This window comes from Mycteria americana, chromosome 20 (genome assembly GCF_035582795.1).
Source record: "Mycteria americana isolate JAX WOST 10 ecotype Jacksonville Zoo and Gardens chromosome 20, USCA_MyAme_1.0, whole genome shotgun sequence".
In the NCBI taxonomy this organism is placed as follows: domain Eukaryota; kingdom Metazoa; phylum Chordata; class Aves; order Ciconiiformes; family Ciconiidae; genus Mycteria; species Mycteria americana.
Window position 1 is genome coordinate 6563503 of NC_134384.1, and position 12769 is coordinate 6576271.

The following is a 12769-nucleotide window of genomic DNA, read 5'->3' on the forward strand; positions in this document are numbered from 1 at the left end:
GGGGAGCGAGCGGGAGCGGTGTAGGGCGGAGCGGGGTGGGGAGGTGGGAAAGGATGAGCGATGGAGGATGCTGTGCCGGTGCCGGGTCCGACCCCAGGGAAGGCGTGGATCCAGGGTGCCATGGGATTGAGGGGGCCAGCCGTGAAGGGACGAGGGTGCCTGGCCAGGCAGGCTGGCCATGAGGCCACCATGGGCTCCCCCCAACCCGGCTGTAACTGAAGGGACCAGATGATGCAGGAATGCCGGGGGGATCTGGCAGCCACCCGTCGTCCCCGGTGGCACCCCTGGGCTCAAACAAAGCCCTTGTTCGCGGGGCTGAGCTGCCCTCCCTGCTGTGCCAGCTCCCCCAGACCCCCCCGGCATGGCTGCGGTCCGGGCAGCGTAATCCCTGCGGGGAGAGCACATGAAATCAGATGGACAAGTTTTGATGTGAGGCAGCAGCTTAGGGTGGGCTCAGGTTTCCTTTAGGTTTTCTATATTTATCTCCGTGATTTAATGCCAGCGCCGGGGTTTAAATGGCACCAAACAGTTGGCGTGGGGAGAGGGAGCAGCCGTCCCCAAGCCGCACACACGTCCCGGAGCCGCCCGCGCGCCCATGGAGCTCTTCGAGACCAACCCTTATTTTTTCCCGGACCAGAGGTTTTATGATGGAGAAAATTTCCTGGGCTCCCGCTTGCAGGGCTACGAGCCAACGGCGTTCCCCGAGCGGCCCGAGGTGGCCCTGTGTCCCGAGGGCAGGGTGGCTTTGGAGGAGAAGGACTCAGCCCTGCCCGAGCATTGCCCCGGGCAATGCCTGCCCTGGGCCTGCAAGGTTTGCAAGCGGAAGACAGTGTCCATTGACCGGCGGCGGGCAGCCACCCTGCGGGAGAAACGCAGGTTGAAGAAGGTGAACGAAGCCTTCGAGGCATTGAAACGCAGCACCCTGCTCAACCCCAACCAGCGGCTGCCCAAGGTGGAGATCCTGCGCAGCGCCATCCAGTACATCGAGCGCCTGCAAAGCTTGCTCAGCACCCTCAACCAGCAGGAGCGGGAGCAGAGGGACCTGCGCTTCCGCCCCGCCGCTCCCCAGCCCGGGGTAAGTGCCTCTGTGCAGCCCCCGGGGTCCCCAAACCTGGGCTGGGGACCAGCGCGGGGGTGATAGCCTATGGGGTTGATGCTATGGGGGTGATGCTCTATGGGGGTGACGCTCTATGGGGGTGATCCCAGGCAGAGGCATCGTGGGCAGCTCTGGGGCACTGGGTCCCGCTGGGGGGAGCAGGACCCCCAGCCCTGGGGGCAAGGCAGAGGCTGCTATCGTGGGCTGGTAAATATGTCCTGCACAAAGGCTCGGGGGAGCGATGATCCAGCCCCAGCTGTGTGCTCAGGTCCCCCGGCGAAGGGGCGATAGCGGTCGTTCCCTACGTATGGATGTAGTGGGGGCTACGTGGTGCAGTGCTGGACGCTGCATTGAGCATGGCACGTGTGCCTGGGCTTGGGAGGGATAATAAAGGCAAAAGTGAGATAAAATAACATAAAATTAAGATAAACAAAAAAAACCAAAACAAAATAAGACAAAATAAGCTAAAATAAAATGGAATAAAATCAAGTAAAATGAATAAAATATAAAATAAAATTAAATCCCCCTGCTCACGGACACATGCACACACTCCTGGTTTCTCCCTGTAAAGTCTTGGGGTGGCACAACCCACAAAGCCTCCGACCAAACCCCATCAGGGGGTCACCACCCGCTGCCTCCCGCAACACCCCGCAGGTACCAATGCTCCTGGGCGCAAAACCCGCAGCCTCCCTCCCCGCTCCCCCACTGCCACGCGATTGCCGGTGCCGCCACACGCTGGGGCACGGGGACTTTTTCTGATGGTCGGTGTGGCACAGCACACCCGGGCAGGGGACAGGGCACGGGACGAGGGGGTTGGCGTGGGGCCACCTCCGGTTTCTCGGCCCGGAGGTGCCAATTTGAGAGCCAGGCGAGGATGCTCGCAGCGGTTGTGTCTTGCCGCAGCCCCGAGCAGAGATGCTGCAAGCCAGGCCACGTCGCACCGCAAGATTTTGGTGGTTTAACCAAGTTTTGGAGAGATATTTTCATCTGCCCTCTGATTTCTGGGGGGATGTCTGGGCACGCACTTCCCTGCTGCTCTGAGGCTTTGTGTATGGAAACATATAGATAGCTATAGATACAGGTACAGGTAGAGGTGATACAGATATAGACGATATAGATAGATGTAGATGTAGAAGTAGATAGAGATGGTATGGATATCGATATGGATATAGCTATAGCTATATAGATAGATGATCTAGATCTAGAAGGACTTTATAAGAGGCACAGAAAAGAGGGATTCACAGATTCATCGCCTTTCAGACTAAGAGGTTTAAGGACCAAAACAGCAGGTACCCGGGTAGCCCAACATTTAGAGCTGAATAAAGGACTGAAAAAGCTCCATCCTATATATTCTTGGGACTACCCGGTGGAAACCCAATGTATCCACTTGGGTTTGATTTGGTTGGATTTGTTGGCTGCCCCTGCACATGTGCCCAAAACACGACCTGTGCTGAGCGGTTCCTGTGTCACTGCTGCTCCGAGCCGTCCCTTCTCCCAGGCACGGCCAGGAGTTCACATACTGAGTGTGAAATCCAATATTTTTGGGGAAAGAAAATCGTATCTGTAAGAATTGCCTACTTTAGTGAAATAAATCCAAGTGTTAATTAATTAGCCTGCGCTGCCGCAAGCTTGTAGACCCAAAGTGCCATTTCTAAGATGCTACAAATAGTTGGGTCCTTGGGGTTGCTCCTATAAATCATATTTTGGGTTTAACCCAGGCCGGCATCCACTTCCAGATAAAGACACACACAAAAAAGAAGTTAATTCAGAGCTTTGCTGAGCAATGCTCTCATTTTTCAAGCTGTCAGCTCTTTTCTCTGAAATAGGCGTTCAGCCCCAAATCCCCAAATCAAACTGCCAAAAGATCTTCCCCAGAAATCCCCTTGGGATGGCCTGAGGGTGTCCAGCCCGTGTGTCATTTTTTATGAGCCTGATTAGGTGATTTTCAGCAAAAAGCTGTTTTGCCCAAGGACATTCATCCGTCTCCAGCCCTTTCTCATAGTCACTGGGTAGAGAGACACTTTTTTAGCTGCGGTGAGCGGATGGCCCCGTTTCTCCTGTGTCTGGAGCCCCAAAAGGAGTTTTTTCAGCCTTTATCATTAATGAAGCATCTGGCCCCGATGGGTCCTGGGGACCCCGAATGCTGTCGGGTCCTCCAGCTGCTTTGCAGGTGGGGAGGGCCGTGCCCATCTCCGCAGCGGCGTTGTGCTGTGGTGCTTGGGCACCCCAGGGTGTTTTTGGGGTGGCTGGTGGGGTTTGGCCAGGCTGGAGGAGGTGAGACCCATGGTCGGCATCTCGGCTCCTTGCAGGCAGCCAGCGAGTGTGGGTCCGGCAGCTCGTCCTGCAGCCCTGAGTGGAGCAGCCAGCTGGAGTTCGGCACCAACCCTGCGGGTAAGGTCCTCCCCACCTTGCCCCGGCGTCCTGCAGCCTCGCTGGGCTCTGGGGTGGGGGGACGGCAGTGGGGGACACTGCAGCCCTGGAGCAGAGCATCGTGGAGCCAACCCCCCCCCCGAGCAGGAGATGCTCGGAGCAGAGGACAAAAGGAGCCTTGTCCTTCTCGCCCCACCCTGCTGTTGCAGAGAGATGAGCTCCCCCCAGGCTCATAAATCCTCGAGCACCTCCTTGGCTCGATGCTCAGCGAGTTCAGGCTTCTCCCACCACCTGACTTCACCAAGACGCCTGCTCTTAAGAGCTGAGAAACCGGACTGCAGCAGCCCGGGGGCCCGGCGGCTTGGTCCCCATCAAGGGTCTGTCCATCGCCGTCCCTTGGCTTGGCTTTGCCCGCTGCGGTGCTGAGCATCGCTGAGCACCGCTGCCCCGGGCTCCTTTCCCTTTCCCTCCCCACACCCCCTCTGCAGCTGCTGATTTTTTTTTGCCATTATTGCAGTTATTCCCCCCCCACCAAATCCACCTGTTTTTTTCCCCGGAAGGCAGAAACTTAACTCTCATTTTCCAATGGGGAATAAAACCTAAAAAGCATCCAAAAGTTTCACTCCCCGTTGTCCTCTCCAGGGGAAAGTCTCACCCCCCCGCAGGCTGGGAGCTGGGAGCGGGTCCCCGCAGGGTGGGAGCCGTGCGGGGGATCACGGGGTCCCCCCCGGCAGAGCCAGGAGCCGTCCCCAGCACATGGTCCCAGTCCCCAGCAGAGTCACCATCCGCTTGCTCTCTGCAGATCACCTCCTGCCCAGTGACGCAGCGGAGGACCGCAACCTCCACTCGCTCTCCTCCATCGTGGAGAGCATCGCCGTGGAGGACGTGGCCGTGACGTTCCAGGAGGAGCGGGTTCAAAACTGAGCCGGCGCAAACCCCGGCGGCTCTTCGAGCTGGTAACGGGGTGGGAATAAGATGCCGGAAGGGTCCAGCCGCTGGAAATCATATTTACCCCTCTGGCGTCGTGGACTGCACCGCTGAAACCACTCGCCTCCTTTCCCACTCCTCGTGAAACACTCCCGCTCGGCCAGCTGAAAAAAAAAGGGGGGGAGAGGTGGGATTTCGGCAGCGCCGCGGCCCCAGGCTGACGGCGGCCCCGGTTCCTGCGAGGGCGGCCGCCCAGCTTCGGGCTCTGCTTTGCTCCCTGTCCGGGGGCGATCGGTTTTTGGGGGCCAATGTGTGTGCTGGGTTCGCTTGCTGATTTTTTTTTTCCAAGATGCTCTTCGACCAATGTCTCTCTCCGGCTGGCGTCCTGCAGGTGCTGAGCCCCGCGGAGGCTGCCCATGCCGTCTTTTCTACTGAACGCTGTGTGGAGTTGCTATTTGATTTTTTTTTTAATTATTATTTTTGCTAACTTATTTGGATTTTTTTTTTTTTTTTAAATAAAGGCATTCTTGTTTGAATGGCTCGGGGCTTCCTTCACCGCTGTCCTCCTCTGTGCAGATCTCCCCTAATTCCCACATTGGGGATTTCTCCGTATCAGAAAACCCAGCTGGACCTCAGCGTGGTCGCTCAGCGGTGGGAACTGGAAGTCTCACGCTTAAATCAGCCCTGCAGAGATTTCACTGGTTTGCAACTGGGGCTCAGCTTTGTACCCCAAAAACTCTCGGGGGAGCTAAAGATTAATTATATTTTTAATTTGGGCTCTAGAAAGAAGGCTCAAGCCAGCACTGTTTTAAAATCCTGTTTATTGGAACACACATACCTGACCCGATCCAGGGTTTGGAGTCCATGCAGTACCAATAATATGATGAAAGAAATAGGGCATTGATATAAAGGGCTCACCGACTCTTCAAATTAAAAAAATATTTAATACTGTATTAGGCAAATAATACACCGAAAAGACATCGTGACTGTATAGCCTCTCAGATATTGCACTTCCAGACAGCACATGATAAGTATAAGGTCATTCCAGCCATCAATAAATATCACATCAGAAATAGGGGCCACACAAGGCAAACGTGGCATGAGGAGACGAAGAGATCCTACCCTACGGGGGAGAAATGGGAAGAGTTAAGAGCCTCCTGGATTGATCCCTGCCTGTAGCCTGGAGGCAGGAGGGGCGAGCATCTCCTCTGCACCCAGAGGGGAAGGGATGGGCACGGCCTGGGGCGGTGGTGCCCCTGCCGTGTCTCCCCAGGCACCCAAGGAGGGTCCCCTCTCCCGTGGGTGCCGGGTACCGTCCCGGTTGGCAGTGAGCCGTATGGGGCGGTTCCAGCCCTTCCCCACGCAGCCCTTCGTGGACCCGCTGTGCAGGCGCAGCCTCCCCCCGTGGCGTCTGGCAGCACCCCAAAACGCAGCACCTCAACTGCCCGCCCCTTGGCAGATAGCCGCTCTCCTTGCCCCCGCAATGGCCGGTCCCCGCTCAGTCCCGTGCAGTGCCGACCCTGGCACTGCCTCTGGCCCCTCGGCCCCTCCTGGGGGCAGCTCCTTGCCCGGCTGCCCCGGCGTGAGGATTTTCACGAGCCTGAATCTTCCTTGGCTTCGAGTCCTGCGGGCAGCAGCGTCCCTGATGCCCGGGGCTTGGGCGAGTCAGTGCAGCAGCCCACGGCGTATTGGCAACATGAACCAGGCAGGAGAAAGGATTCCAAATATCGCAGCCCACTTTTGGGGTGTCTCTGCTGCTCCGCTGGGTTGCCCCACGCTTCTGCCAGTGATGGAGCAGGCACCCAGTGAGCGCATCCGTAGCCCGGCCAGCGCAGGGAGGGGTGGGAGACAAGCCACAGGTGGGAGCCATGGGGAGCCAGGGGAAGCGGTGGGGTGCACAAGCGGAAGGGAGAGCATCCTTTTCGGTCCACAGCAGCGAGACTGCAGCGTCTGTTGGTTTGGGCCGAGGAACAGGCGCGGGCTGGGCTCTTGTCCTGAAAGGCAGCCAGCACGTGGCCATAGTGGGGATGTGCTGAGAAACGAAGTGGGAAAGGCCCCGTGAGGATGGCGGCTCACCTCCACCCGTGCACCCACAGGCCACCAAACCCAGATGGAGTTGGTAATGAATCCTCCTGGCACAGGGGAGCCATGCCCCAGGGTACAGCAGGGTCCCAGGAGCCTCTCTGAAGTGCTTGACTATCCTTCCCTCACCCCAGTGGGACCTCCCATCTAGGATGGCATCCTGGGGTCCCCAGTGGAGCTGTCAGTCCAGGGACTGAACAAACTGTATGTGGTTGGGATGCTGAGCATCCCTTCTGCATCATCTCAGGGTCCTGTGAGCCTCAGGCAGCAGCGGGCTGTTCCCCCACCGCTGAGGTCTCCATGGTCCTCCATGGCAAGGCAAACCTTGGTGAAGGCAGACACCCTGCCGGGGTGATGCCAGGCAGAGGACGCTGGGCCTCGTGCCCTCCTCTCCCTTCCCACCCAGCTCTGAGGCCTCGGTCCTCCTCGCACTTACCCAGGGCCGGGCTGGTTCCCGTCACGCTGACCCTCAGCAGGAATATGTCCGGACCGTGGAGGTCTCCAGCCTTGGCGACCCAGAGGCACCAACTGGAAGAGAGTCAAAGAGGAGAGCGTGCAATTAGCGACTGCTCCAATTAGCCCTCGGCTTCCCACCAAAACATTTCTTAGGCAGCATCCGTGCACTGAAGCCACATGAAATTGAGGGTCAAAGGAAGAGGGACGTTTGGCCAGCTCTGGTGCTCCCAAGGCTCCAGGGTATTTGGAAAGTTGCCGCTCGCCATCCCTACTCTTGGGCAGCGAGCACCCTGCTACCTGTGTCTGGGTGCTGTCAGAGCTAGGGATTTTGTCCCAGGTTTCATTGTCCTCAGCCAGGTGGGAACTGCAGCTTCCAGGGATGGGGTGGAAAAGGTTGCACAGAAGTTTGACCCAAACCGCTGGATGGAAAGCTGTGAAATTTGAGCAAATCTGGAGACAGGAGGAGAGCTGAGTCTGGGGCTTGGAGCCAGAAGGTGAAAGCACAAGTTTTTAATTCTCATGCATACACTCATTTCTGAGCCTGCTGAAGCCAGCATCTGGGGATGTGGCAGGTGGCTTGGGACAGTGGGACCAGGGTACCTGGTCCGGGGGACAAACTGGGGTGACTTGGCTGGAGCTTGTGCCTCCCTACAGCTTTGGAAGGGACCGAGATAACTTGTAGAAAGGAGTCGTGTGGTGGTGGGGCAGAGCCTGGGACGTGTGTGCTCAGCTAAAACACACAACAGCCAGCAGCACAGGCAGCAAGTGTGTCAAAGCAGGTCCCTGCCAGCCCTGGGAGAGTGGCTGCTCAGCAGCGCTCGGACTGAATTGAGCTGGTTAATTCAGTCCCTTTGGGGATGGTTTCCAAAAGGCAGGGTGGACAAGACTGGCCCAGATTGAGCTGCTGCTTCCTGACAGCCCCCAACGCTACCCCACCAGGCTCTGCCTGTCCTGGATGCCAAACCCAGGGTGGGTGACACATATCCCCATTTCATGCCCCCATCCAGCCCTCTCCCTCATCCTGGCAGTTTGAAAGAAAGAAACCACGCACCAGCTCAGAGTCTGAAATAACCCTCCTGAAAGAACATTTACAGCAGACAACGGCTCAAGGATCACATGGATTCAGCATTGCAGGTGATCAGCAAGCCTCTCTCCCTCTCCTGTCTTGGTGGCACGTCATTCCCCATATTCACCAAGAGGTCTGAGCAGGGGTGGGAGAGAACCCCGGGGAGAAGGGGGTGACCTACCTTCCGGGGGCATTTTCTTGGCAGGGGCGGATGGAGGGGGCAGGGGCACGAGGCTGGTGACGCGGAAGCCGGCGGGCAGTGTCTCGGCCGAGCCGCTGAGCATGTTGATGCTGTGAACGTCCCGTGGGCGGAAGCGTTTTCGCCAGGACGGGGTTCGACGGAAAGTCTTGTCGTCGCCCTGTGAGGGAAGAGCAGGTTATGGGCCTGGCAGCAGGACCTTCTGCCCCTGTGAGATACCAGCGCTGCTTCCTCCTGACTAAGGGTGTGCCTGTACGTGGAGACCAACTCAAACAGTGCAGAAGTGTGTGATCAAATTGGGCCAAGGACATAGGAGACCTCTCCGGGATCCCATGATATAGGCTTTATGCTTTCCAGCTGCCTATCTCTTCTCTCCAGCCTGCCCGCAAAGAAGCCTTGGAGACATCAACACACAGGCCCCAATAAAGACCTCAAGGGATGCATCTAACCTTGGCCAGATAATGGCATCTGAAAGTGCGTGCTTCTCTCTGTGCTTTAAAAAGAGCCCTGACTAGCTCTGCTATCATATCTCATGGAGGAAAGCTATACGTAGGAGAGGTCTAGATGAATTCCCACCTTCAGTGACTCAACGTGAACAGCTTTCTGGCTGCCTAATGGGGCATCTCCAACCCACCAGCTTTACCCGCCAGATGTGTCACGCCCAGAACATGTGACTCTAAAAGGCAATATTAAAGCAGCTGGCAAGAAAAGCCAGGTGAGTCTACTTGAAATTCAGCCCACCAAGCATGAGGCTAGAAATGATGCACAAGACTCTACCTCACCTGCCTCCACAGCCTGGCAGCACATTCCTCATGGCCTTGTCTAATAGTTTTAGCTTATTCCACTGATACCGCTCATGCGACTGCTCTAGAGAGTTTGTGATGCACTATTTGATGCCCCTGGACAAGGAGGGAGAGAGCAGAGGTCCTGTCTCTCCTGTTTCTTGCACAAGAACAGGCACTCAGCAATGATCTGGACATGGGAGAGGTTTTGTACTCACATCGTCCAGCCTCCGATCTGTGCCCAAGGCGAGCAGGTTGTTGAACTCCCTCTCCAGCACTTGTCGAGCCTGAAAATAACGTCAAATGAGCATTCCCGGTCGGTGGGAACAGTTCCCAGCACAAACCCCCATCCCAGGAAACCCCGAGAATGACAGAGAAAAAGCCCATGCGCCATCTAAGTGCTCTGCTTTGAAAGGCAGAGTTGAGGTGGTGGGACTGGTGTCCCACACTGGCCACTCTCCTCCAAAATCCCCCAAGCATGCTGCTTTTACCTGCGTGTTCTGCGTGGGGATTTGCAACACGAGCGCCAGACTGTTGTGGTCAAAGTTTTCATCGAGGGCCAGGAGCGCCCCGTGCACCCCGCTCTCAACAAGGTTGTTTGCATACTCGCGAAGCCCGATGGACTGGATCCAGTGGATGACCTGGTCGTTGGTCCACACCAACACGTCTGCAAAAGAGCAAGGGCATGTCTCAGAGCCAGCACAGGCCACGCTCTTGGTTGTGCGGGGACCTGATGATGTCCTGAAGCCCTTTGGCACAGCCCAAGGCTGATCCTGGGACTCTCTTTTCGGAGGCAGCAGCAATACTGGGTGCTCAAGTGCCAGGAACAGCTCACTTCAATTTACCAAACTAAATGCTGAAATAACAGGCAGAAAACAACTGTGAAAATTAATCCTAAGAACCCACGGCTGCTGGTGTAATTAGGGGCATTATCAATAATGAGATGTAATCTAAGCAGCAGCCAGATGCGCAGGGAATCTCCGGACAGCCGAGGAGGGAGGGGAGGCTGAGCAAGCTGGGGGGTGTCCATCTGAAATGGGCAGGAGAATGATCTGATGCTCGGACTGGATCTTTCCTGTCTTGACACCCTTCCTCCCTCCTCATGCCTGACTGGGGTAAGCTGCATAAAGGCACTTGGAGCAATCTGGGAAATACTGCAGGGAGGTCCCCCTGGAGAACAGCCCTGTGGACATGGTTGCTCAGAAATAACCAGAGTTTCCCTAGGCAAATGCTGTGTTAAAAATAAGGGATAGGAGAGAGACCATCACTGGGCATCTCTTGGGAAGTTTCTCATCTCCTTTTCCAGGGCTGGATAGCGTATGCGGCTGCTGACCTTTGATTTCGTGTTGAGTCTCTTCTCGCCTCCTCTCGAGCTCTTTGCGGTCGTAGTTGAGCCTCTTCAGGCACATGATGCCATACTGCAGGCTGGTGCTGCAAGGACACGAGATGTCACCCAACCTTCAGGAGGGCTCAGCATCGTGGGGCAGGTGGCTTGGAAGGACCCGCGGAGCGACCCACTTCCCTGCCTGCTCTCCATGTGCCCAAAGTTCAGTTCAGGGTTGGGTCAGGACAGACACAACCAGAAGGGAAGATCTTGGCCAGACAACAGTGAATGTCCCTCCCTTCCATGGTCATTCCCCATCAGTTTTAGCCTGTTCTATCTGCCTGAGAGTGCATGGATCCAAATAACGATACTCCGTGCTTGGTGGCTGGAGAGGGAAAGGACAACCAGCCCATGGAGGCTGCTCCAGGCTGAAGGGTTCATCCCCAGAGCAGGGACCACCCCATGGGTCAGAGTGGATGGTGGTGCCCCACGACAGGGCTGGATGCTGGTGCTCGAGCAAGGTGGTTGGGATGGCATAAGCCTTCTTCAAGCTGGGCTGCTGGCAGATGACTGCTCTGCCTGCCAGTGGGATACCAGGTGGGACGAGCCTTTATTTTTGCCCGTGGTTTGCTCCACAGCCAGAAGGCTTGGCCCTCTGCAATTTTGCTGCAAGGAGTGTGTGTAAGGAGAACATTTGCCCATATGAGCTGCCCCAGACTGGGTGGTTGAGTTTAGCCTAGAAGAGCCATCCTCCAGCACCAGGGCTGGTCAAGACAGGAGGGAATCCCTCAAATTGCTCCATCTTCTGCTCCATGTGCAGACGTTACACCCCAGGGACCTCCCAAAGGAGGAGACTCACCGGTGGAAGCTGTCCACCATCTTCAAGTGGACTCTGAGATCTTTCTTGGTGAGGTGGTCCAGCATCCGTGCATCAACAAGACACTCCATGAAGTAGCTGCGATACTGCGGGAGACCCAAGCTGGGCAGCCACTCGTTCCCAATCCACTCGTGGTTCATGTCCCCATAGGCCAGTGTCTGTGGAGAAGCAAATGGAGAAGCTAGGGAGAAACCAGGGCTTGGTGGAGCTGCAGACTCCCAGGAGACCAGTGACAGTTCAGTGCTGCAGCCTGGGGGTCACTGTCCTGAGGACCAAACCTGGGCCAGAGTTAAACCCTAGTTTGTACTGAAGGAGCTGGAGGGAACAGTCCTGCTGGCTATGGTTTGTGTCCTACTGATGTCCCCCAAGGAGACAAGGGAGCAGCCAAAAAGCAAGCATAAGGGGTAGTTGGACCTTATGATCAGCTTCTTCTGGAAAAAGCACATTCATGAAAGCTGAAACAACTAAGAAATAGGTTTCAGTGCATTCCCAACTGATTTTTAAGAAGCTTAGAAATCACCAAAAGATCTACTTTATGACTTCAAAATGAAAAAAAGGTCAGTTTTGGGCAGAAAAACATCCATTCACTTTCACTGCAAGCTGATTCTGGGTCCGAAAACGAAATAAAATCCACCAGAAGTAAAACATTTGAGAGTGATCAAACCCAGAAGAGATGGACCCAAGCAGGACTTTTTCCTCCGACCTTTTCAGTTCATGAAAATGGTCTGTATCTTGCACTTGGGGCCAAAAAAAGGTGAAAACTAAATGCCTATGCAGCTAGAAACCTGCCTCCCATGCAGGGTGGCTGGTCACTCTTGCATTGGGGTTTTAACACAGGATCTGTGTAAATCTGTGTCCAGCTCTCCCTCCCATAACCACCCCATGTACCGCCCGCAGAAAAGGATGACATGGGGACCTCACCTGTGCCCAGCTGCCTTCCTCTGTGTCCTAAGCGTGACGCATGCAGCATGTCAATAGAAAGGACAGGTAAAGTCAGTACCCAGTGGCCCTGTACCATGAAAGCACGTGCCACGTGTGCCGAGTGTGGGAGCCCTCAGCACGGTGTGACCCAGAGGAGACGGAGGTCGGTGTCATGGCTGCACGGCTCAGGGAGCTCAGCCTGGTCGACGGGGTGCTGGGGACACCCTGATCCTGCTGGGCCCGGGTTCCACCCCATCTCTCAGACAAGGCTTTTCTCATGGGCCTTGGGCTGGAGGTGGCACAGACACTGGAGCTCATACATCTTTCCTGGGAAATATGGGTAGTTCTTGGGTCCCCCAAAGACAGATGGATGCAGAGAGAAAGCTAAGCTTCAGCCCATGGGTCACAACCCCCAGAGGGGCTGCCCAACCCAATTTGCCGATTTTGTAGCTATTTCCTCCCTTGTCAACCGGTGCTGATTTTGCTCAACCTCACAAAACCTGCCAAGGGAAAGTGTCATGTCCCTGCCGTAGCTCTGAGCTCTCCTTCCCTAAAAGGCACCTGCCAGTTACAGGTCTGTGCTACTCAACTAGCAGACAAAAGCGTCCATAAAATGCCTAATTCACACAACAAATCCAAAATGCTGCCCCTGCTCTGAGACATGGACAT

General features: G+C 55.9%; 2 protein-coding genes across 3 annotated transcripts in view; one reads left to right on the forward strand and one right to left on the reverse strand.

The window, feature by feature from the left end:
* Positions 1–595: 595 nt before the first annotated feature.
* On the forward strand, positions 596–4390 carry MYOG (myogenin). Its single transcript, XM_075521463.1, has 3 exons — positions 596–1079; positions 3410–3487; positions 4269–4390. Exons 1-3 carry the CDS (start codon positions 596–598, stop codon positions 4388–4390), a joined length of 684 nt encoding a protein of 227 aa, XP_075377578.1.
* Positions 4391–6289: 1899 nt separating this feature from the next.
* PPFIA4 (PPFI scaffold protein A4) overlaps positions 6290–12769 on the reverse strand; it is a 58957-nt gene continuing 52477 nt past the window's right edge. For both annotated transcript variants that reach the window (XM_075521436.1, XM_075521435.1), the window contains 8 exons: positions 12101–12127; positions 11162–11337; positions 10312–10409; positions 9470–9645; positions 9197–9265; positions 8179–8356; positions 6912–7003; positions 6290–6425 (listed from right to left, as the gene is read on the reverse strand). In XM_075521436.1, the coding sequence (XP_075377551.1) occupies positions 6945–7003; positions 8179–8356; positions 9197–9265; positions 9470–9645; positions 10312–10409; positions 11162–11337; positions 12101–12127 (783 nt within the window). In that variant the 3' untranslated portion in view covers positions 6290–6425; positions 6912–6944. The remainder of the gene's footprint in view (positions 6426–6911; positions 7004–8178; positions 8357–9196; positions 9266–9469; positions 9646–10311; positions 10410–11161; positions 11338–12100; positions 12128–12769) is intronic.